Source organism: Rhamphochromis longiceps, linkage group LG12 (assembly GCF_057381845.1).
Source record: "Rhamphochromis longiceps isolate RC_006_pf linkage group LG12, R_longiceps_female_GT1.1, whole genome shotgun sequence".
Classification (NCBI taxonomy): domain Eukaryota; kingdom Metazoa; phylum Chordata; class Actinopteri; order Cichliformes; family Cichlidae; genus Rhamphochromis; species Rhamphochromis longiceps.
In genome coordinates, this window is record NC_140568.1 from 16,052,119 (window position 1) to 16,074,842 (window position 22,724).

Sequence of the window (22,724 nt, forward strand, 5' to 3'; positions counted from 1 at the left end):
ATCTTTCTAAAAATTGTTTAGTAACAGTTTCTATCTTCAACACAACACAGTCAAGAGTCAATCTGGACTATCAGTGAATTACTAATAAATAAGACAGTTATATATGTCCTGCATCTGGAGCTAAGACAGTAACAAGAACTTCAAGTCCGGTTATCAGAAGGACAAAGACGAGGAGATTTCTGTTCAACTGTCTTGAAAGTCTGCTTTACGTGAGTTGGAAGAACGTGTTTATCGTTAGGGCATTGTAGTGTAGTGTCAACATGCCTAAGTCCACAAAAAGACTGGCAGGCAGCAGACGTCCACACAGACCCTTACACCATATGATGATGAAGTGATCAGTGTCTTAGAGTTTGCATTCGTGTTCAACTGTGAACTCAGGGCAAGACAACAAAAAAGCCACACACATACACATACGTACACACAGTATACTAATAACTGTATACTGCAAAGTTTCATCATGTCCAAAGTGCTTATCTATTATTTCTAGCTATCCACCCCAACATAGCGGGGGCTATGAATCAGCTCTGAGGTTGTCTACTAGAAACTCCCCACTTAGTGTCTAAGGCTCCAGAGAAGTTATTAAGAGGCAAATTATGCACTGTGGGTTTTGTTGTTTTGTGGGACTTCTGAGTCAACCCACACCCTTTGACCTCCATTCCTCAACCCCCAGCCCAAGTTTCATATTGAAAATCAGCACATAGGGACTATTGAAAGTTTGTCCTGTGCTCTATCCCTGACTATCTTCCTGGTCATTAACTTGAAGACCTTTTTGTTTAGACACTCGCATCATTGGTTTTAACTGTTTTACCTTTCGGTTCACTTACTGTGGGCTAACTAAACCTCCATTAACATTGTTCTCATAAAACTGTAGTTAACGTAATGGTTTTAGACCTATGTAAAAAGATATCCAGTCATGTCAACTTTCTGACTTTACAGTTCTTTCTTTGAGATCCTATGAGGTCTAATTCATCATAGGTGCTAACCCTGACCCTACACTAGGCTTACCATGGCAAGAACTTAGGCCTGTTGAGCAACCAGCCATAGTGCCAAAACTATTAAGCATGGTTTCCTTATTCTCTTCATTCAGTTCTCCAAAATATTGGTTGTAACTCTGGAGTGCAGATGGGTAGGATAACGTTCCCACTGTGAAGATTGCTCTCTGTTCCTTCACAAAGTGGGTAGTCCTGACCCAATTCCAGGCACACAGGGCTGGCATGACAGCAGTGAAGGTCAGTTTGTTTTTCCCCCAACAACAATCTCAGTTGCCTTTACAATGACGCTGGTGGAAAGCGCGCGCTGACACGCTAAAACAATTGGCAGGGTTTTGTCAATAAAGTCGGGGGAATCAACCCCAGCTATTCACGCTGCTTTTGTTCATTCAGCTTCAGACTAAACAATCACTGCACTTTCAGCTCTGGCACTATCAGAGAGAAATGCTTACAGTGCAGCCCCATCATCTAACTGTCAATCTCTCCGCATCTCTTTTCTCCCGCCTCCATCCATCATCTCTCTTCCTTATTCATCTTGACTGGTCGGTTCCCAAATTTGTAAGATGAAGGACGTCGTGCTCTCGAACCTGTCAGCAAGCTTTTAGACTCCATTGTTGTCACATTATGATGAAGTGTAACTAAATGAAACTAGATGAAATTATTTCTGGCACTGTTGGGGGAAACTTGCAAATTTTACTGAATAACATTGGCGAGAACTTCATGTTTCTTTGATCCACTGTCTGTCCCCAACTATCTCAGCCTAAACTTTCAAATGGTCTGTTTTACCATCAAAATGAATCTGATAAGAAACTATAACTATAAAAGCTGCTGGAGTAATTCCCTGAATAAAATGGACTGTGTGAAAAATTAAAAAAATTGAACAGAAGTCCACTTTTGCGCTGTTCCATATTCAGTGAGAGCCACTTTCATTAATTTAGTGGAAGTGTTGTCATGTGCGCTCTGCTAACAGTACACTCAGTGAAGCAACATGGCTACGTTTACAGCTGAAGGTAAACACATTGCATGATTTATGTCTCAGTTTCAGATTCTTGTGCGTTTCCACATTCTGTTTCTGTCTGCTTTTCTCATCCTCCCTCTCATTTTCCACTCCGCTGTCTCCAAAGTCATCATTTCAGGAAAAGGTGGACATTCCAAGTGTTGCATCATAAGCTGGTTCTGAACTTTTTTAAGCCTTCACTTTAGGTTTACCACTTGTTGTTGTCTTCTACCAGCCACAACATCCACATTTAGATGGCAGAATAAGAATGTGCTACCATACTGCATATTAACTCTTCAACACTGCTATAAAGATTTAAACAGTCTTTCATCAAGCAAAGAATAATTTGGCTGCTCTGGTTACTCCAAGTGATCCATGACAGGTTTAAGAGCTCAAGCTTTGTCTTTTTTCTGTTTTTCCCCAAACATAAGATGAGAAGGTTAGGCAAACAAAATGCCGGAATATGTTGTTATCACAACCCGCTGTGAGTTAGACCTGTCTGACCATACACCCCCTCAACAGGAATAGTAATGCTGGCCATGACCACAATGACGTCCTTCCAGCTGATAAGGAATGACGTTCAAGAAAGTTGCAAAATAAATACCACTTTGCACCAGGGCAACATTTTTCTTCAGTGCTCTGCCTCTCAACATGAGGATTCTCACAGAAGAATGTCAGAAGGAACATACTGGGAAAAGTGCAAATGCAGGAATTTCACGTCATTAGGTGACATCAGTGCAGTGTCTCCCTAGATTCAGGTATTACCACTTGAAGCCAATTTAATAAGAATTACACAAGGGTCTTGGCTGGTATCTTCTCTAAATTAAACCAAACACCAGGTAATGAGCTTGATGACACATTAACTTCCCAAAAGACAAGACTGACAAGTGTAGTCACAAGCACAACACTACGATGTCAGCATGTATCCCTACAGTTATTTACACTTTCAAATCCAAGAAATTGAAACAGATAGCAGATGAGGTTCCACTGACCCTCTTTAGAAGGGTTATTTCAGCCTCTGATCTCAGGTCTGTTGATCTCTTTTCAATTGAAGTGTATCCCGTGATGAAAATATATAAAAAGCTTTCTGTGACCTTCAGATAAAAGCTTGTGGATATCTGATTCTAGCAAGGGATGTAACCCTTTGAGAACCAAGTCATCATCACAGAATCATCAGCTTTGAAGAAAAGCAGAACCTTTTCTGGAAACAATGTAAAAAATTTTTTTACTGTGTGTCAATTACAACGATTATTTCTTTGTCCAATGATTTTGGAAATCATACAAAAATATATAAAAATAAAAGTTCCTAACCCCATGCTACAAGACTGCAATTGATTTTTCAAAATGTATAAACCGTTACAGTCACCACTGAGGTTGACTTAGACCTCTGAGGATTGAAAACATCTCCATAAAATTTGAAATGAATAATTCTGCTGTAATCACCATCATTTGCTGAAGATTTCCAGTGACTGCCAATGTGTCCAGGACTGAGGATGTTTCAACAGAATAATGACCCTAAGTAGCAAATTAATAAGGAAGAGCCCAACCAGACAAAATGATGGGTTATGGAATAACCTAGCAAAAATCCCACATATGAATCTGAAAAGCTACATGAGCAATACACACATGAAACTCAGAAACATTGTGCAACTGAAGAAATTATGCATGGAGAAGCTGTCAGTAATGTAAGCAAGCTGACAATTATGCAAAGAGCAATATAAGAGGTCATTTCTGCAGAGTCTGCAAAGAGACTAGGTTAGCTTTATTTACATTTGCCACAGGCAGTTGTACATCTGGTTATATATTTCTGTTCATTTACAAATTCAAAATTTTTCTAAATACCTCCACAATTCTGAGTTGTGGAGGTATTTAGAATGCTTAGCATTAGCTGAATCTAATGCTAAGCTGACAAAATTCTGTAGAAAGAAAGATCTTTCAAATACAAAGATTCAGCTTTGGACTGCACTAAAATCACAGAAAGAGGAGTGAAGAAATTTCAGCTCTGTTTATTACTGAGAAAAGGGTGAAAATCTCTGTGGTTTTTGTCAAAAATCATCACACTTCCCTAGGAAAAAAACCCAGTCTGCCAGTTCTGTGAAGAACTGATATTGTAGCCAGAATATGACTGGATAACATGATCCTCAGAGCCACACTGACTTCAGGCATAAAGCATGGAGATTATGTGGGTAACTGCACCGCAGCAGAGTGTTAATCTGCACGTAACAGCCCTCTAGTCATGACATTTTTGGCAGCAGCCTGGTGCATTAAAGCTGAGCACTTCAACTAGCCTGAGCCAAGCCACAGTAGCTGTTAATTGCTTCATGGATTTTCCAAAGCGAGGTGACGTTTGTCTTGGAGCCACAGAAGCCTCAGAGCTCTGCCTTCATCTGCAAGTTTGCAAAACCAGAGATGGCAGGCTAGAGGATCACTGATGCATCAGACTTGCTGATATCAGATCAATAAGGGAGGCCCAGAGCAAGACTATGCATAGCTGTGGCACCCCATTGTTGTCAACCACACTTGGTGGTTGACAATGTAGTGATTCAGCATTACCATTAATACTGCAAGACAGAAAGCCCACCAGAGCTTATCTTTGTATTTTTACATGCTGCAGTGCCATTTTTTGGAGCATTTCAAGTTGCTATACATAAATACAACCATTACATCCCAAATTTCAATAATATGTATGCATTAAATCCATAGTGACTACATAAATTGTAAAAATGTGCACTAAACTACAAAAAAATTGAAAATTGTTTTGTGTTTTATACATTTTTCTAGTTACAGAAATTTCAGAGATATATCCCTCAGAATTGTAAATGTAAAAAAGTTGCACAAAATAGTTTCCAAACACAGGAAATATATTTTGAGTGTCTTTACAGTTTCATTTTTGAGATGCACAAATTTTTATGAACAGCAGGAAAAATTTAAATAAATATTATTGTGCACAATTTATAACATTTTCCCACAAAAAAATGACATCACTTCTGGCTTTTGCAAGAATGTGATACACAAGTGATTGTTCGCACTGATGTTTATTTCAACGTAGAAAGTGGTATGAACAGCTGATCAGATTGGCAAAGCGCGTTTCTGGAAACAATCTTTTTGCTGTTGTCAAAAACAACTTTTTTTAAAAAAAATTTGCAAAGGCATTAGTGGAAGGAAACTGACCTGGGACAATGTAAGTACAAATCCTCCAATTTCCTCCAACTCCTCCAAAAAATGATTGTGCTAGCTTATTTGGTTGCAATTCTACCGGGATTTAAAAATTGTTACGCAAATCGGAAAGCACATGCTCCGATGGGCTTAAAACGGTTAACGGCTAAAAAATACGATATTTATTTTAACATTCAACGTTTTCTTTAAATCACAACTCATAAAACTCTGAAACCATTCAGAAGCACAAATAAGCACTGGGGCCCGGCCCTGGCCCGGTGGCCTTTGGTACATTGGTGAAACTAAGGACCTCTTTAGCTGGCAGGGAGGTTTTTACCATCTTTTTGCAGGTTTTAAATACACTTTAAAACAGCACGCATCAACAACACATGTGAGTGGATGGAGTGGCGTCTTCACACCACCATTCTGTGTTTGCCGTCCGCGGATGGAGGCCGGGAGGAGGAGCTGGCTGTCAGGTCAGGCTGGTGGACTGCTGGGGCGATCGTGGCTCAAGAGTTGGGAGTTTGCCTTGTAATCGGAAGGTTTCCGGTTCGAGCCCCGGCTTGGACAGTCTCGGTCATTGTGTCCTTGGGCAAGACAGTTCACCCCTTGCCTACTGGTGGTGGTCAGAGGGCCTGGTGGCGCCAGTGTCCAGCAGCCTTGCCTCTGTCAGTGCGCCCCAGGGCGGCTGTGGCTACAACGTAGCTTGCCATCACCAGTGTGTAAATGTGTGTGTGAATGGGTGGATGACTGGATGTGTAAAGCGCTTTGGGGTCCTTAGGGACTAGTAAAGCGCTATACAAATACAGGCCATTTACCATTTATCTTCTGCTGCAAGGACCAGGGAGGTCTGCTTGTCTCCACCTCAAAGTGAAGGGGACTATCTCCTGGGTTCTGGGGGCTGATTGCCCCTCTGGGGGTATTGGTGCCTGGATCTGGGAGTACACAGTGTGTATGGGGGAGTGTAAATGTGTGTACGCCATCCAATTCTGCACTGTGACAGCTGCTGCTGCATGACCCCTCCCCCAAAGCTCTCCTCTGCTCTTCTCTGAGTGGGCGCCGTGACTGTCCCTGCAGTGGTCATCATGGGGGGGCCTCTGGATGTCTGGGGCCCAGGTCTCATCCATGCCGGCTTTAGGTGCTGACAGGAGGGCCTGTGGCTCCCCGCACCCACTATTAGCGCTCACACACACAGGTGTACAAACAGGTATGCACAGACACAGTATCTTGGGCTGCTACTGCCTCTAAAAATATCTTGTATTATTAGTACTGTGTGCTGTTCACTAACATTGTCTCTGTTATTTTTGCATATGTTGGCTGTTGCTGTGGTTTCTCTGCTGTTTTCTTTTTTTTTTTCTCTAAACAGGTGTTGAAGCAGACTCCCAGTGTTTTTTCTCTCTCTCCATCTCTCTTCTCCTTTATTGTTCTCTCCTTCTGTTAACTTTCTCCCCAACTTCACATACTTTTTTTTCTCTTTTCCGTCCGCCGGTCTTGTACATTGTGGTTCTAATAACCCAACATAAAAAAAATCCTAATAAAATATCACTATCAAGTAGACAGTTATAGCAAATGCCATAATGCTCTACTTGCGAAAGCAAATCTGTTGGCATTTTTTCACCTTCAGACAACAATTCTGATTGCTACACTGCCAGATGGGACAGAGGAAAAAAGCAAAACAAAACAACAACTAAATGGCTACGTATGTCTCTATGCATAAATATATGAATGAAAAATTACAAAAAAAAAAAAAAAAAAAGAGAGAGAAAATGAACTGGAAATTCACTTCCAGAATTGCAGCCATTAACAAAAGTGGGCAACTTTGATACTTGTAGTCACATGTGAACAATTTCTCTATGCATACAATAGTCCAACATGTGCAGGACATGAGCAACACTGTTGTTCAGTCAGGAAGTCTGGGTGTCATTGGTAACAACAATTTTTTTTGTTTTGTTTTTTTTGTGCAAAGAAAGCCTTGCAGTCCAAACTCTACATAATTAAAAATAAAATAAGTATAGTTCAGCATCAAGCTCTCATATTTACACATTTGCAGAAAATATTTACACAAAACTCAACACTGAGTGTGAGTGAAGATCTCTGCAAAACCTTTTTAACCAAGATCTACTAACAATTCATCCCTATCACTGAGTAAAAAAGTAGGCAACTGAACTTCCTCAGGGTTTATTAAGACATTTCGCTTCACATCCAAGACGCTTCATTAATTCTAAAACAACTGTTGGAAAGCCAAAGGTAATAAATCCCTAATGAGGCTGTCCCATAGGTGGTAGCCCTGAGGGTCACTAACCCACTAACGATTATATGAGTCACATGAGTTAAGGTGTGGAAAAAACATGTGGGTCATTCCCGTCACCGGGGCTGACAGGTGAAACCGCTGTGACACATTGCCCCAGCCCACCATAATGTTAGCTATTGACAGCACCTTAGGCAAGGTGCGAGTGGGGGTTAAACCACCTGGACTCCTGGGATTCACTTTAAGTGGTGATTCACAGTGTATGCAGTTGACCTCCTTTACTCTTCCTTCAAAGAAGGGCATCCTTGAATGTGAATGTGTGCCGTTTCTCCTTTGAGTGCAGAGGTCCAAGTATTCCTCACTGCACTGCACTGCACAAACTTTTTAAGCTTGCATTGGGTGTTTTGTCTTTCATGTCTGGTATTCTTTGCTGTGCATTGAGGTTTGGATAAATGCCTGTTTTAAGAGTTTTCTTTATATGTGTGCAATCCTTTTCTTTTTTTTCTTTAGAGGAAAGAAGAAATGCAGTTTGTGGGGACAGGTTAATTGAGTAATCCAAATTGCCCATAGGTGTGAATGCGGGAGTGAATGTGAGTGCAAACGGTTGTCTGTCCCTGTGTATTGGCCCTGCGACAGACTTGCGACCTGTCCAGGGTGTACCCCGCCCCTCGCCCTATGACAGCTGGGATAGGCTCCAGCGCCCCCCGCGACCCTGAAAAGGATAAGCGGAAGCAAATGGATGGATGGATGGATGGATGGATGGATGGATGGAAAGAAGGGGTGATTAGGACCCTACACCCAAAGTTCTAGTGGCCAGTTGGAGTCAAACAGCAGGTAATGATCTGTGTGTGTGTGTGTGTGTGTGTGTGTGTGTGTGTGTGTGTGTAGGGGGGGGGGTTCCGATAAAATTCAGCATTGAGGTTTCCATCCTCCTTCATTGGTATGTTCCCTGGTGAACTTTTCAGTGGGGGTGTCATTTTCTTGGATTTTGCTTTTGACCAAGGTGTTTCAAAAAACAGACCTAAAGAAGCACAGTTGCCTTCTTTTCAAGCTCTCAAGACAGTAAGGAGGTTTTTCCTTTCCACTTCTTTTCCACATCTTTCTTCACTGACCTCTCTGTGTGCGTTTACTGTGCTAAAGATCAAGTTACAGGCTTTTGTTTCTTTTTTACCTTGAATCTATTTCTGCTACACCACCCCACACTTTCGCAGCGTCTGGTTTTGTTTTTACTGGAGCATCTGGAACATTAAGTGTCAAGTGTCAACAAAAAAAAACAATCTCAAGTTTGTACTGTTTCAGTTTCCCAATGCTTTCGTTACAATATAATTAAGAGGATGGAAAGATTCTCAGATACAACAAAGTTGTAATGGTGGTAATTCTGTAATGTGCTCTGCCCTGCGGTATAGTTCTTAATACCATGGTGAAGTGGTAATGTGGTTGTGGCTCCAACCACATCCCCATGGAAGAAAATTCCATAGTTGCGCACATTTAAGCGTAATCTCTTGGTAATGACTACACAAAAATGATGAGATGATACAGGGGGAGGGGCCAGACACAGACAAACAGTTATGTAGGCAATTTGGTCTAGCCAAGTTAAATCATCGCTGGAGAACAAGATTCATTTTGTTGTGAGATTAAACAGTAAAACACTGAAGAGTATATATAAATGTTTAAATAAGTTTATTTGGCATCTCTTGTAGTATCTGTTGTTTTAGTAGCTGCGTCACTGCCTCAAGGACGAGCTAGCATACTCGGGTTGTGCCAACGAATAATATCAGTGATCGCCAGTGGCAACAGCTGGCCAGGCAAGGCAATGTTTTGAAAATTTCATTTCCCCGTTGATGCATGAAATTATTATTACAAGATTCAAAATCAACTGAATCTGCCTCGTTGCGGTTTTATGTCACACCTTGCAACACCGTTGTGCATAAGTGAAAGTACACAGGTTTGTACTGAGAATTCTGTGCTACTTTGAAATTAATGTGTGTGGAACAGCGACACTGATCAGCACTCAGACACTGATCTCCGATTGCCCGACTGATTCTTTTCTTTTGTTTCTTTCCCTAAATCGAAGCATAATGTGACTGTGCATTTGCAGAGACACGCACTTACATCGTCTCCTAAACTTTTCTCCCCTCTTGGTATTTGTGAAAAGCTCTGCTGTGTACAGGAATGGCAGGTGAAGCTCACAGTAGAGACAAGATATTTTACACAATGCTTACACACAGCATGCATTTTGATTTATTGAGCTAAAAGAGAAGGGTATATTTTATATTAATATAAGATTTAATTTAAGACATGGTAACATGTAGCAACCAAACCCCCAATTAAGCAACAGTAAACTAATTAACTGAAAAGCAAATAAAATAAACACTTAAAATGGCATTTGTTAAAAACCACCTCAAGCTGTTGCACTGTCATAAGTTGATTGTAACCATAGATCCACTGAGAACTTTCGCCAGCACATGTGACCCATATGGTAACCATGCAGACAGTGGCGTAAAAGGATTGCATGTGTCTATGCGCATGGTCTATAAAATGTCAATTAATGTTCATTGATCAACCAAAATTCTTTGGTTTTTCCAAATGCAATCAGGCCATCTGGGAGTCTCACCATATTAGCGAGTGTGTCTCTTTCTCTCTGTGGTTATGCATGGCATGCAAACAAACAGTGAAGATTCTATTCCACAACAGAGTGACACCCAACCGCTTATGGAAACACTGGGCAGAGAGATGCCTCACTCTATATTTTCTTCTGAAAAAGAAAAATGCCATTTGAGAACAAGACACCACTTGTACAAGATGGCTGAGTGGGCTGAAAACAGCGCTGGAGGTCATACAAAATGTGGAAACAGCACAATGTATCTCTGTCCCCTTCTACTGCCTCCCACCATCGCTGCAGCAACACTGAACTCATCCAGTGTTTGAGCCAAACATCAATGTTTGTCAACTTCAGGCTATATAGGAAAAAAGTGCATTTCCACCCCCAAGAGACCAACGAAGACGAGTTGTCTGACTGGATCAAGTGTGGCAATCACTTTGTAAATTTTTGATGTTTCAAAATCAAAGATGGCTACAGTAAACATGCTCACATTCAAGCTTCACAACGTGGATAATGTGCATTAAACTTTCTATAAGAGAGACAAGGGGATAAACAAACTCGCCACCTAACTCAGCTCTTTGGCTAAGGCATAAAAACTACTTGATGTTGGCTGATGCATCAAAACTAGTTAGTTGGTATAAGTAAAAAATTATGGTTTGGGTTTAGAAAGACCCTTTCGAAATGTTAGCACATTAAAAAGTACTGATGTTACTTTCTGTGATATTTTACACCACAGAGAGGCGATATGAGGAAAACAACATGAGATTTTAGAATTGACATTCTCAGCATTTGCCACCTGCAAGGTGAGCACTTCGTTTAGTCGAGATGCACTCATCAGTATGATTTTATATAAAAATAAAACAAAACACGTGTGTATATCATAGAATCCTCTCCACCACAGCAAGTCTGCTTATAAAGAAATCCTTCCCTCAGTGATAGATTGAGGCAAACACCACTGATTACTTAAGAACTGCTTTTTAAATGGATGATCCATCCTACACAATCAGTGCAAACATGAGCCCTGCAGCTAAGCAGCCAAGATTCCCAGCCATGTAGCAGAACTGTCAAGGTAAACAAAAAGGCGGTAAAATTCTGACCTTGAAACAGCACGCCGAATACAACGCCAGCGGCTAACAGAGATAATAATCTAAATACAAATTTATTTAACTCACTGCCCCTACAGACCATTGAAAAGACGATAAGCCTGACGTCATCAGAAAAACTCCAGATATAAATTCTGTGTGAGCAAGCAGTAAAATATTTTATTATATTTACATATGGTTCTTTGTCTAAAATGTCAAATGGTAACTCTCAGATGTAGGTGTTTGTTTTGGCCAGCGATTAGCACAATCTCATATCTTTTGTAATACGTAATAGAGACAAACCCAGGAGTTCAGGGACAACAATGTTAATGGGAAAACAACTCAGTGCAATTATCTATGTGACCCAAAGAGTTCAAAGCTAAATAAATAAATGAAGAAACAGAAAAAATCTATAAATAAAATTGTATTTTACTACGTTCATGTTATAATAGCAATATTATTGCAAAGTTCTTTTTATATTTCACACCACTGATGTTGTTTCTGCTGCAACACCTTTCAAGAAATAATGTTAAAACTCTAAAAGTTTGCTCGCCAATTAGCACCTGTAAGCTAGAGCAACATCAAAGCCAAACCTATTCCAAATCAATTTATTTACACTAATAGAACATTTTTTTAACTATCTATCAAGCCAACTAGCTTGGTCTACTTATGAGCTTAAGTACCATAGAGGATACAGAATCGGGAACAGCGATGGGTAGTAACGTGTTAAGTAATGTGTTACTGTAATCCAATTACTTTTTTTTCAAGTAACGAGTTAGGTAAGGGATTAATATTGCGAAAAAAGTAATTCGATTCTTGTTACTTTCTCGTAATCACGCTGCATTATTGCGTTACTAAACTGTGATTTTGTTTGTGAGAGTGTCTCATGACAATGGCGTAAGTGCGTGCAACCTCTGTGGCAGTGTGTGTAGATCAACAGAGTACGACCATGCAGCATTTAAAGCTTGGAAGTACTGACATTACTCTGAGTAAAAAAGTATACACCGCTGTACACTCTGCATGGAAAGAAAATTTTCTACAGCGAAAAATGAAACTTCAAATCTGAGCAAGCACCTAGCACACTGTCATGGGAATGTGACATTCACAGAGAAACCCTTGGATCCCCCCGCTGACATGACTGCGACACCGGGCAAACCTCCACCAGCCCCACTCCTGCTAAACAGCTGACAACAGATTTAAGAGCAGCAGGACTTAGTGTTGCTGAATCTTTTCATTTTATTTATTTTTGTTCTGTTTTACTTGCATCAATTTGAAAGAGTGAGTGTAAACACAGAAAGAATATTTTATTTTATATGCTGGAATATGCAGAAAATAGGTTTAAATGTTAAACCTATTTTCTGCATATAATTTAATTTTTGCGTGATTTAATGTGCATAAAATTAAAAGATTAAAGCCAATAAAACACATTTTAAAAAGAGACTTTTTCATTTGATTCAATTTTATATGATGGATTATGCAGGAAAAAAAATAGAATTGGGCTGACAGGTCTATTGCTTTATTACCTATTTAGGTTGTATATCGTGTTTTTAAAAAGTAACTAAGTAATAAGTAACTAATTACTTTTGAAAATTAGCAATTACTATTGCTATTTTCAACTAACTTGACCAACACTGACAGGGAATACAGTGTTGATAATTCAGACTCACCTCTACTACATTAAATATGATTAAAGAGCAAAAAGATCACAAGTGAAACTAGCCAACAGAAGCTAGTTATTCCAGCTATCACAGCTAATGTGGGAAAGCAGTATATTTGCTCAAATTGGTAGTGAGTTCAGTCACTCGCCTCAAAGCCTATATAACTTCAAAGATGTCAAGTGGGTAGGTCCTTAAATAAAAGTTAGTTCACCTGTCAAGTTCTACCCATGCCATTTCGCAGCAACTAAATTACAATTTGTGGAGGAAAGTAAGGAGTAATTAGTTAAGTATTTGTAGTTCATTTCTGTTCAAGCGATTCATAATTTTCATATCGATGCTACTCGCCATATTACTAAAAACAGTACTATGCAGTTGCAGTTATTTGACAGCTTGACCCAAGTTAATCGCAAACTGAGTGCACATTGACAGCAGCCTGATAGCAGACTGACAAAGCCGTCTTAATGCATGCAATGCAAGTCGACTGCGAGTGTTCACAAACCTGGTTCCTGTTCTTAAAGCAGCCATTTCAAAAGGTAAGAACAAACCACAAGTTCATCGCATCGTGGGTTAGCAATTCATTAACAGGTTTTCAGTGTCACAAAGTTGGCTCTTTTTAACACAGATGGATCATCACTGTAACTTCTAACCTGCTCCAATGCAGATTATTGTGATCATTTTATAAAAACTGACATGTTATTTTAGCAAGTCACCAAGTCAAATGCAGACATTTGTAGCTGGTAACTTCAAGCCTACACAGGATGTGTTGAACATGGAGCCCAGGTAACGGGACACCTCTGTAACGCACCATCTCTGGACACATTTAGACAGGCTGCTGCTGAGCAAAGTCTTTCTATTTCAGAACATTGCAGAGCTAGACACAAATACCCTACAGCAGATTCACCTGCTTAAAGCAAGAGTCCATCAAATACACACTTATTTAACACATACAGCCGCTGCTGTGGAGGTGACACACTGACATTACAGTAAGCAGTGCAGCACCGAAACACATCACAGCTCGAGACGAGCGATAAAGTTGTGATTTCTCAGTTCACTGTCAGATTGCTTTGGAGTCGTTGCATTTACAATCCACTGGCAAACTACATGAAAATGGAATGAAAATTCATTAAAAATCTTAATACTTACTCCACTGATTTAATAAGCTATTCATGTGCATCTTGTAGTGGAACAAATCCAGAAGCTTCTGCAGAAACTGAGGAGGAACCACAGTCAAAAAGCACACACACACACACACACACACATGCACACACACAGCTTTTTACAAAGACAAGACAAGAGAAAAACAAGCAAGCAAGCAACACTGAACAATAACACAAACACTGATTGACAGACAGGACACTGAACTACGAGACAGCTGTTACTTCATGCATTATGGTTAAAAACTGCTAAAGAAACAAAATCAGTGCCTTTGCACAAAAAGACATACAAACCTTCCTGTTTATGATTATTATTATTCATGATGCTGAATTAACACCACTGTCACAGTGGTTCACAACCCATGTGACCTGTGATCCTTCCTTATCAGTGAGTGATTTTTTTTTTCTTTCCAGGAGAGTTATAAACCTTAAAAAGCAAAAACATTAACCTTGATTTTGAATTCTGTACTTTAATTGGAATATCAATATTTTGACCAGTGTAAAAATTAGCAGCTAACGCTAGCAAGCTTGAGTAACAAGCAGCATCCATAAACTGTACAAGTGCAGTTGAATGGTCAGTACCTCACACTAGGCCGTATCATTTGTCAGAGAACAACAGCTCAAACACAGCAGAGACATCCACTTTAGCAGCTTCACTTAGCAGAATTCACTCGTTAAAGAGTTGCCATAAAAATGAAAACTATCCATAAAGGCCAACATTTTTTGTACCATGTTACACGCATGTGTTTGAATCCTGTTTAAAGTGGCCACTTTGAAATAAGATTCTATGGGGATTGACTCATTTTTAGAGTCAAAGTCAAGTGGACATTAGAGGAACTGCAGCTTTTTGGAACTTTGTCACTGGTTTCATTTCTCAGCTTAGAAAGCTGAGGTGACACTTTTAAATGGATCATGCTAAACAAATTTGATATCACACATTATAATTAGTCCTGTTGCTAAACTGTAAATATCTGTTAAGACAGCTTTAAGGATGTGCACACCTAACCACAAAGCACGTTTCCTTTTTCTCTCTTCTATCTGACTTTAAGTTAAAAAAAAAAAAAAAAGGCCCCTCTTCAGAGTTTCTGGGGACCGCACTATGAATGACTACCCCTGGGTGAAACCAGTGGGCACTATCACAGTTTGGTGTTTTCCATTGTAGTCAATATTAAGTTCGGATGGTGCTGAGCATTTCGCGCCTAGTGGCAGACAGACTTTAGTTTTAACCGTTTAACATAACCCACTTTCTGTTAAATCGTCCAGCACTTACATAGACTGAGTCCCAGCGTCGATGTGCAGATCTGCTTTAAAGTGTCGCTGAAATACTTGGCATCATATATCCGCTCTACTTCGCTGTGTGTGCAGGAAGTCGCGGTTGTTTTGGTAGCTTTCTTCACAGAGAGCGGGTGGTAAAGTCAGCTCACGGCGTCGGTGTTGAAACGAGCCTCGCTAATGCAAGTGCATGTTTCATGTGTTGTCTTAGGAACCAGCTTCACCAGCACGTCGGTGGATGAAACTCCACCCACGAGGAGAGGAGGCCGGCCAGCGCGGGCAGGCAGGGAGACGGCCTCAAAGAGTCTGTGTTGATGTCGGGAGGATACTGAGGAAATGATGAACATTTTCACATACAGTGGCGATTTTTGTTTTTTACAGGCTTTATGACACACTGGATTTAAATGTATTGTTAGAGGGCAACTATTGTACTTCAAGGGCCCTGCAAGCCTGTGCTGAGTCTTCACAACAATACTGACTATAAAGGATACAGTGCTGTCACAGCTGTTCGTACTGATGAGAAGTATCTAGATACAGCACAGAGGTGGGAGTGTTTTGAACAATGCTGAGCACTGGCTCAGAGCATAAACTCCCACTCAGTCAGTGTGGGAAATGAATAGATTGGAGCAGACCGCGCACAAATAAACGAAAAATGGACGTAGGGGCGCGGGGGTCTGTATATGACAAGGGTAACACAACAATACAGGATCATTTAGGCTAACCCTTTTCTGTCACTATCAATCAAGGTAATTAGCAACATAATTTGTGGATTAACATACTTGATAGCACCAGAAAATTATTTATTGACATATTATCTCAAAATGGAATCCCTACAGGGTAGTCCTGTTAGTCCCTTTAGTCTGATTTACATTTCAAATTACATAATGCCAGCTTCAAAACGCAAGACCAGGTCCCCACCACAGCAAAGCAACGCAGTGAATATGTTATATTTACACCGTAAAAAGTTCCACTTTTAACAGCATGTACATCTAGATAGTTTGATATTTTTTTCCAATTTGTTTATTTAAAATAAATGCCACGCAGTCTGACAGACATAAAATAGTATTTCCAAAAAAAAGGGTAATTCCAAAAGAGCTATTAACTGAAAGCCTGGCATATGTCATCGTGGTGCACAGTCAAAGTCAACTGGAGGACAAAAGAAGAAGTGGCAAGCCTAAAAAAACACCTACAGCAGAAGAACAGTATCTAAAGGCCTGTGCTTACAAAAGAGCAAAAGCAAAAACCTGACACCGGACCGAGGGATGCATTTGGACCTTCAGCTGATTCGTCTAGTGTTCACCAAGCCTCATCAGTAATGGTGTCAGTGGAAAGGTGACTGTCAAGAAGCCATATGTTTTCATGGAGTGATGAATCCAAATGTGATTTTTTTTCAAACTGTTATGGATATGTAAGCTCAGGATAAAGTGTTTACAGCCATCTGTACAACGCAGTGGCTGCTCTGTCGGATTTTGGGGCTGCATTTCAGTCTGTGGTGTTGGAGATCTTGTTCAATTTGATTGAATTAGGGATGAAGAAAACAATCTTTTGATCTACTATGTGATATCATCTGGAAAACATCTGATTTCCAATAACTAGATAGGAAAATACATAGTGGAACACTATCAGTCATGGGTTGGCCTTCCCGGAGCTCAGACATTATTGAAGCTGTGTGAACGCAACAAAAAGCAGAAACATCCAAAGAAGAGCTCTGATTGTCCTTCAAGAAGCCTGGAGAACTATTCCTGAAGACTACTTAAAGACATTACAGTCTAAGAGAGTTTAGACTGTGATAAAGAATAAAGGTGATCGTACCAAATACTGACTTTTAAGCTTGTTGAAAACTATCTGATGTAGTCTTTATGAAAAACTGTGTCTACCTTAAAGTTTAAAGGTCAGCTTGCACACAGGCGTGTCGCCCAGAAGCTGACGAATATCTGTGTGTTCACAAGAGGTGTGTCGAGCTTCTTGAAAGAAACACTGGCACCGTCTTCTCCCTGTGAGCGATGCGTTTGGTTTACTGCCAGCTCAGAAGGGAAAAAAATACATGCAGACTGTCAGCTGCGAGGCTGCTGTGGGTGTTGCAGGTTTGCTGTGAGGCTGCCATCTGCTGACAATCAGCCATGCTGGTGAATCATGGAGACTCAGCTGTCCATTTCTGAGCCCACTCACCGGTGCTGTTGCAATCATCAGTCAGCACTCCAGTCATTACACAGCATCAAATGCTAATTGCATTTTTTTTCTCTTGTTTACTTATCTAACATGAGATTTTTTTTTTCCTTTACTTCAACCAGGGGTGTTGCTGTATTTCCCATTTGTTTGTCCATCTGTACGTGCTACAACAACGACCTTTCTGATTTGAATAAAAATTGGTGGAGTGGTTGAGAACCTGTTAAATTTTGTTGTCTGCACCTTGAGCAGTGTACAGAGCCCTCAGTGGGTCTAAACTGCAGCTGTGTTTATGCCCAATTTTTAATTCGTGGAAATCTCAAAAATTTCACAGGCCACACCTTGAATCACAACCAATCAAAACCTGCATAAAATATACATCAAAAAGTGACATTATCGTCTAATCAGACAGGACAGGATGCCCCGTTCTGATGTGTTAAAGTGTTGCTAGAAATATTACAGTTACAGACACCTCTAGGATTATCTGTAAAATCATTACAATACATAACATTTGAAGTTTTTTCCACATCACACTGGTTGTTTTCACAGAGGTCTGCCAGCAGCAGTACATTCCAGCTATAAATGAAGCGATCAAACATCCTGCTTTAATTCTGCTTCAGTGCTTCTATTTTTACCACCAGCAAGTTCCTCATTCTCACTCTCAGCTTCTTCCTGCTGCTTTCCTACTGTTGGGTACTTCCATCTTCATCTGCACTCTCAATCTTTCCAGGCTGGATTTTCAGTGCTACCTATGCTTTATTCCCCATTGAAGCACCATAGAAAATACCCCAACGTGTTTTTCTTTTGAGAGGAATTGCAGTGAGGTGCACTGGTAAGGAAGGCGATGTTGTAGCCATGTGCTTCTGTCCACACTGGTGCTTGCGTGTGTCGCTGCATGCTTGGCTGAATAAGATGCATTTAAGGATACGGTTGAAACAACACTGACTGTAACGTGACTTCTCTGAAGATGAAAGATGCTGTTGTCTACATGACACTTTCCTCAAACTTCATGTGGTTTTCTGACAAATATATCTGAATCTTATATAATAGATTCAGAAGACACTGAATTTTCTTTTTATTTACATTTTACCCATTGCCAACAATGTGCCAAAGAACTTCAGACCTACTTGTAGTGACTTTTTAAACTCGTTCAAAATGCCATAAATATAAAGATTTACGCATTTAATTACTGGGTAACACAGATTCAGAAATTCTTTAGTTACAGCAAAAAGAGAAAAAGAGAAAACTGAATACAATGGATGTTTAATAAATGAAGCTGCTACACAGGTTCAATAGGGAACAACTGTAATCACACATCTCAGGTGGCTGTGGCTCAGGCAGTAAAGCAGTTCATGTAGCAGTCCAAAGATTAGGGAACTGATCTCTGGTGCTTCCTGTCGATATGAACCCTGAGTTGCCCCTGATGCATCCACCAGAACGTGTTTAAATGTTAGATAAATGTTGTGTGTGTGAGTGACGTGAAAGCACTTTGAGTGCTGAAATTAAATAGAAATGTGCTATATAAGAACCAGAACATTAATCTAGCTGTGTGTCTGTTCTTTAGATCACTTCCACTTCCCCATACTGTCAGACTCAATGCTGATATCTCTGCCCTTGTCCAATCAACTTCTTTCCCCTCTTCTCTGAGCCAATAAGCCTCCATTCTCTGTGCTCTTCTGTCTTTCAGATTCTCATTTGATCAGCCCTCCTCAAAAGCACCCCATAGTCACTGGAGCCACCATCTTCATCACCGCCAGCGTCCAGCCTCCAGGTGATGGCCCATGTAATCTATTCACCAAATGGCTTGTTATAATTCTGAATTGCAATAAATCACATTCAATTCATATTTTGTCAGAATAATAAATTATGGCCAAAACAAATCCAATAGGGTTAAACAAGGATACATTTAAAATTATTGCACAATAATATAACAAAAATGGAAAAATTCCTCCACTATTTAACACACATAACATCTCAAACACCCCACTCCACATTTTCCAAAACTTTTATTTATATAAAAATTATACACGCTAAATAGAAACAGCATTTGTCAAGGTTGGCAAAGGAGCCTCCAAAGGAGCAGCAGCAGTAATATTAAACAGGGATGATCAGGCTTCCTGTTTGACAGGCAAAAATTATATTGAACCAACTCACAGGTACCATTTTATCCCTGCAACACCCTACAGTTATCACAATAAATCACCAGCAGTAAACCTGATTTCTCATCTTCAAGTCGCTACTGCCACCTGCTGGTTCGTCATGTATGACTACTATGCATGAGTAAACGGGACCCTGACAAAAAAAGCTGCGGGATACACATAGCTTGATTGCAGTATAAAGTAATCAGTGCAATTTAGACATTTTTGTTTAACACATCGAGAATCATTCCAACAAACCCGTCTTAAAGTGCAGTGCACGAGCCACTGGTGAGGTATCTTTGGTATTTTTCTCTGCAGTACAAACAAACGTCACGGTGCAGGTCTGAGGACCGTGATTTGATCTTAATCTAAATCTGACAAACACACAAAAACAAAATGTTAATTCAGACAACACATGACTAGTCACCGAACGCTTTGCTTTAGAAATGTGTGTGTCAGTGCAGCTTTGCTCTCTTGAAATGCTGTGTTTTGTTTTGTTTTTTTGCTGCTGAACTCTAAAAAGGGCAAACTGCTTCAGAGGAGGGGGCATCCATGAGTCTTAACTGAGCGACTTACCATAACTTCCTGTCGCCAATTCAAACAGGAAGCAAAAAGTACTGTGTTGTGCTGGGTTTTGTGACTCCACGTACACATAGACCCTAAACCCATCAGGCACTAACAGGAGAATACTTTCAAAGAACCTTTGGTATAAAAGCACTTCTTTGGCATAGGCTAGGAGCAGTAAAAGAAGCTGAAGCACTGCAGTGAATACACATTTTCTTTCAAAGATCACAGAACTGTTGATTGCTCAAGGAAGGGACTGTAACATAGATGTTAAGCCCACTGATGAGTCAAACAGAAAATTCGGTCACATTTTTAACTCTTTGATTATTTTTTGGGTCAAAAAATAATATCACAAAGTAAAAAAGGTGGCAAGTCATTTTTTAAATGAATGTGTGACTTACTAACTGAAGCTAAGGTTTAAAGCTGTGTCTTAACGTGGCCTTAGCCCAAGGAGGTAGATCAGTACTCACTGGCAGGGTTTTATTCTGATCAGTGTTTAGGCACATCTGATCTTTGATGTTACTGACATGTCTGAGTTGAGCAACTTTTCAACATACTTTCTTTCCTCATCAGTTTTAAAATTTAAGGCAACAACCATTTTCATTCTCACTTTCCCTACAGCGATCATATTCTTCAGCAACTCATCTGATTGAGTTTAGTGTAATTTATGACAAAAAGGAAATATCAAAGTGTCACATTTGACAAGGTGGAACCGCCAAACTTTTGGCACAGAAATAAATTAAACACTTAACTTATCACAAAAGGGTTTTTTATAGCCTAAATGAGTACTTGATCAACTTTTGAGTTGAGTGTTAATACAAAAATGTTCCTATTTTTCTTTTTATTAGTAGATTTGAAAACATATCTGCTATAATTCTGTTTATGAAAAGCCAAATATTCAGTATTGAGTAAGGAGACTGATGAGGATGAGTCTAAACTAAGACCTGAAAGGTTTTCAAGAAGATATTTTTCTTTTGATAGACTGATCAGCTGATGCTGTTTGCCACCCTAACCTCTGTGTATCAGCTGGCCTTCTTTCCTTTGCAGCAGACTTACTCTCTTAGAATTGCCTGGTAAGGCACCAGGTAAATGTGATCAGCATCTTTCGTGGCTTTTGGCAAAGTCCTGCCAAACCCTCAACAGCTTTGGTGCCTTAAAGCCATTAACAATGATCAACTTGGCGAAGGTGCACCTGTCGTACTTCAGGTTTTTGATTTCGAACAGGCTTCTGAAGAACGGCAGGCTGTAGGCGTACACAGGCCTGACACCCAGCATCCGCAAGCACAAGCCCACATAGACATCCTCCAAAGGGATGACCCGCACAAACCTGGAGGCCCAGGAGATCCTGGCTGCCAGGTCAGCGGAGAACACGTAACCGGCTCCAGACACGTAGGAGGGGAAGCTCTCCTCTGGATATAGCTCCTCTGACACGTACCACTTGCTGTTGGGCTCCCGCCGTGGCCTGCCATCCTGGATCACCGACCCTGTGATAAAGTTCTCCTTGGGGGAGTTCCTCAGCCACTGGATCAGGTAAAAGACATTAACGAAGATGTCTGCATCCACCTTCATGGCGTAGGACGCACCGGGGCAGTAAGTAGCCAGCCACCTCATCATCATCATGGTTTTGATTGTCAGATTGTGGTAATTATCCACAAAGTTCATCTGGACGATGTCTGCATGCTGCCTGCTCTCCTCCTCCAGTTTCTGCTGGAGGGCCGACATCTGTGGCCTCTGTGGGATCCCCACAAAGAAAAGAGTGAGGGTGTCCCGGCCAGAGGCGCTCCACGTTTTCCTGATGGCCTCCCGTGCCGCAGCGTCCTCAGCCCCCACGGGCACCATGAACACTAGGAAGGGGCTCCTGTGCCTGCAAACACTGGGCTGATTGAGGAGGTAGCGGTATGTCTGAGGGTCTACGAGACGGTACTCCTCCGGGGGAAGCGGGCTGGGCTCTGGCGTCTGTTTACTCAGTGAGCTCGCTAAGATATGCGCAGTCAGGGCCAGCACAGCGGCAGCACTGAGTAACTTCACCAGCCTCCGGATTAAAGTTGCCCGCATGGTCTAAAACTCTCTTTATTTCCCTAACGCGTCCGATAGCAGGCCCCTCAGCCCGGGTCCCCGTGATCCCACACGGAACATGTTTCCCAGCTGGGAGGACCGGGAAGTAGAAAGTTGTCCTACAAGCTGCCACTTCTTCTTCGGCTCTTCTTCCGCGGTTGAAGGCGTGTTACTGCCAACTCCACGGGTGCGTTCCAAAAGTACCTCCGACCTCCTACTCCTAACCACTTTCCTGACCTCGAAAACCACTTTATCGACTTCAAGGAAAATTTACGTTAGTCGTCTCCTCAGGATTGAGCCTCTAACTCGTCCTGCTGGCAGCAGATTGATGGTTTTTATTGAACTGGCTGCATCTTAGTTTATAAATGACAGTAAGGAGCAAGCTCTGTTTGCCCAAGTGCAACATATTTTGAGCTAGTTTTCCTTTCTTTCTAAAGTTTAGTTTTGAGTTTTTATGTTAGTAAGTTTTTCATACGTAATTTTCTTTAGGTTAATAAAGATAACCTACATATCTTTAGGTTACTTTTAGTTAAGTATAAACAACCTTGGAAAAGGCACTAATATTTCTTAATTTCCTAGTGAGACAAGAATCACATTAGATGTTTCAAGTTAGTGCTTTGTCACATTCAGAGTAAAATGTGTT

At 40.7% G+C, this 22,724-nt stretch overlaps 2 protein-coding genes across 3 annotated transcripts in view; both read right to left on the reverse strand.

Annotated features, from left to right (window-relative positions):
• LOC146657098 (dual specificity testis-specific protein kinase 1) overlaps window positions 1-15,379 on the reverse strand; it is a 31,875-nt gene extending 16,496 nt beyond the window's left edge. The window contains exons 1-2 of one of the 2 annotated variants that reach the window (XM_085424915.1): window positions 15,157-15,379; window positions 13,876-13,942 (exon numbers count right to left, since the gene is read on the reverse strand). In XM_085424915.1, coding sequence (XP_085281041.1) covers window positions 13,876-13,906 — 31 coding nt within the window. In that variant the 5' untranslated portion in view covers window positions 13,907-13,942; window positions 15,157-15,379. The remainder of the gene's footprint in view (window positions 1-13,875; window positions 13,943-15,156) is intronic. The other variant, XM_085424916.1, reaches the window with a different exon arrangement.
• Window positions 15,380-20,182: 4,803 nt separating this feature from the next.
• Window positions 20,183-22,439, reverse strand: b3galt8 (beta-1,3-galactosyltransferase 8). Its single transcript, XM_085424923.1, has one exon. The coding sequence runs from the start codon at window positions 22,079-22,081 to the stop codon at window positions 21,122-21,124; it is 960 nt and encodes a 319-aa protein (XP_085281049.1). The 5' UTR covers window positions 22,082-22,439; the 3' UTR covers window positions 20,183-21,121.
• Window positions 22,440-22,724: the final 285 nt, after the last annotated feature.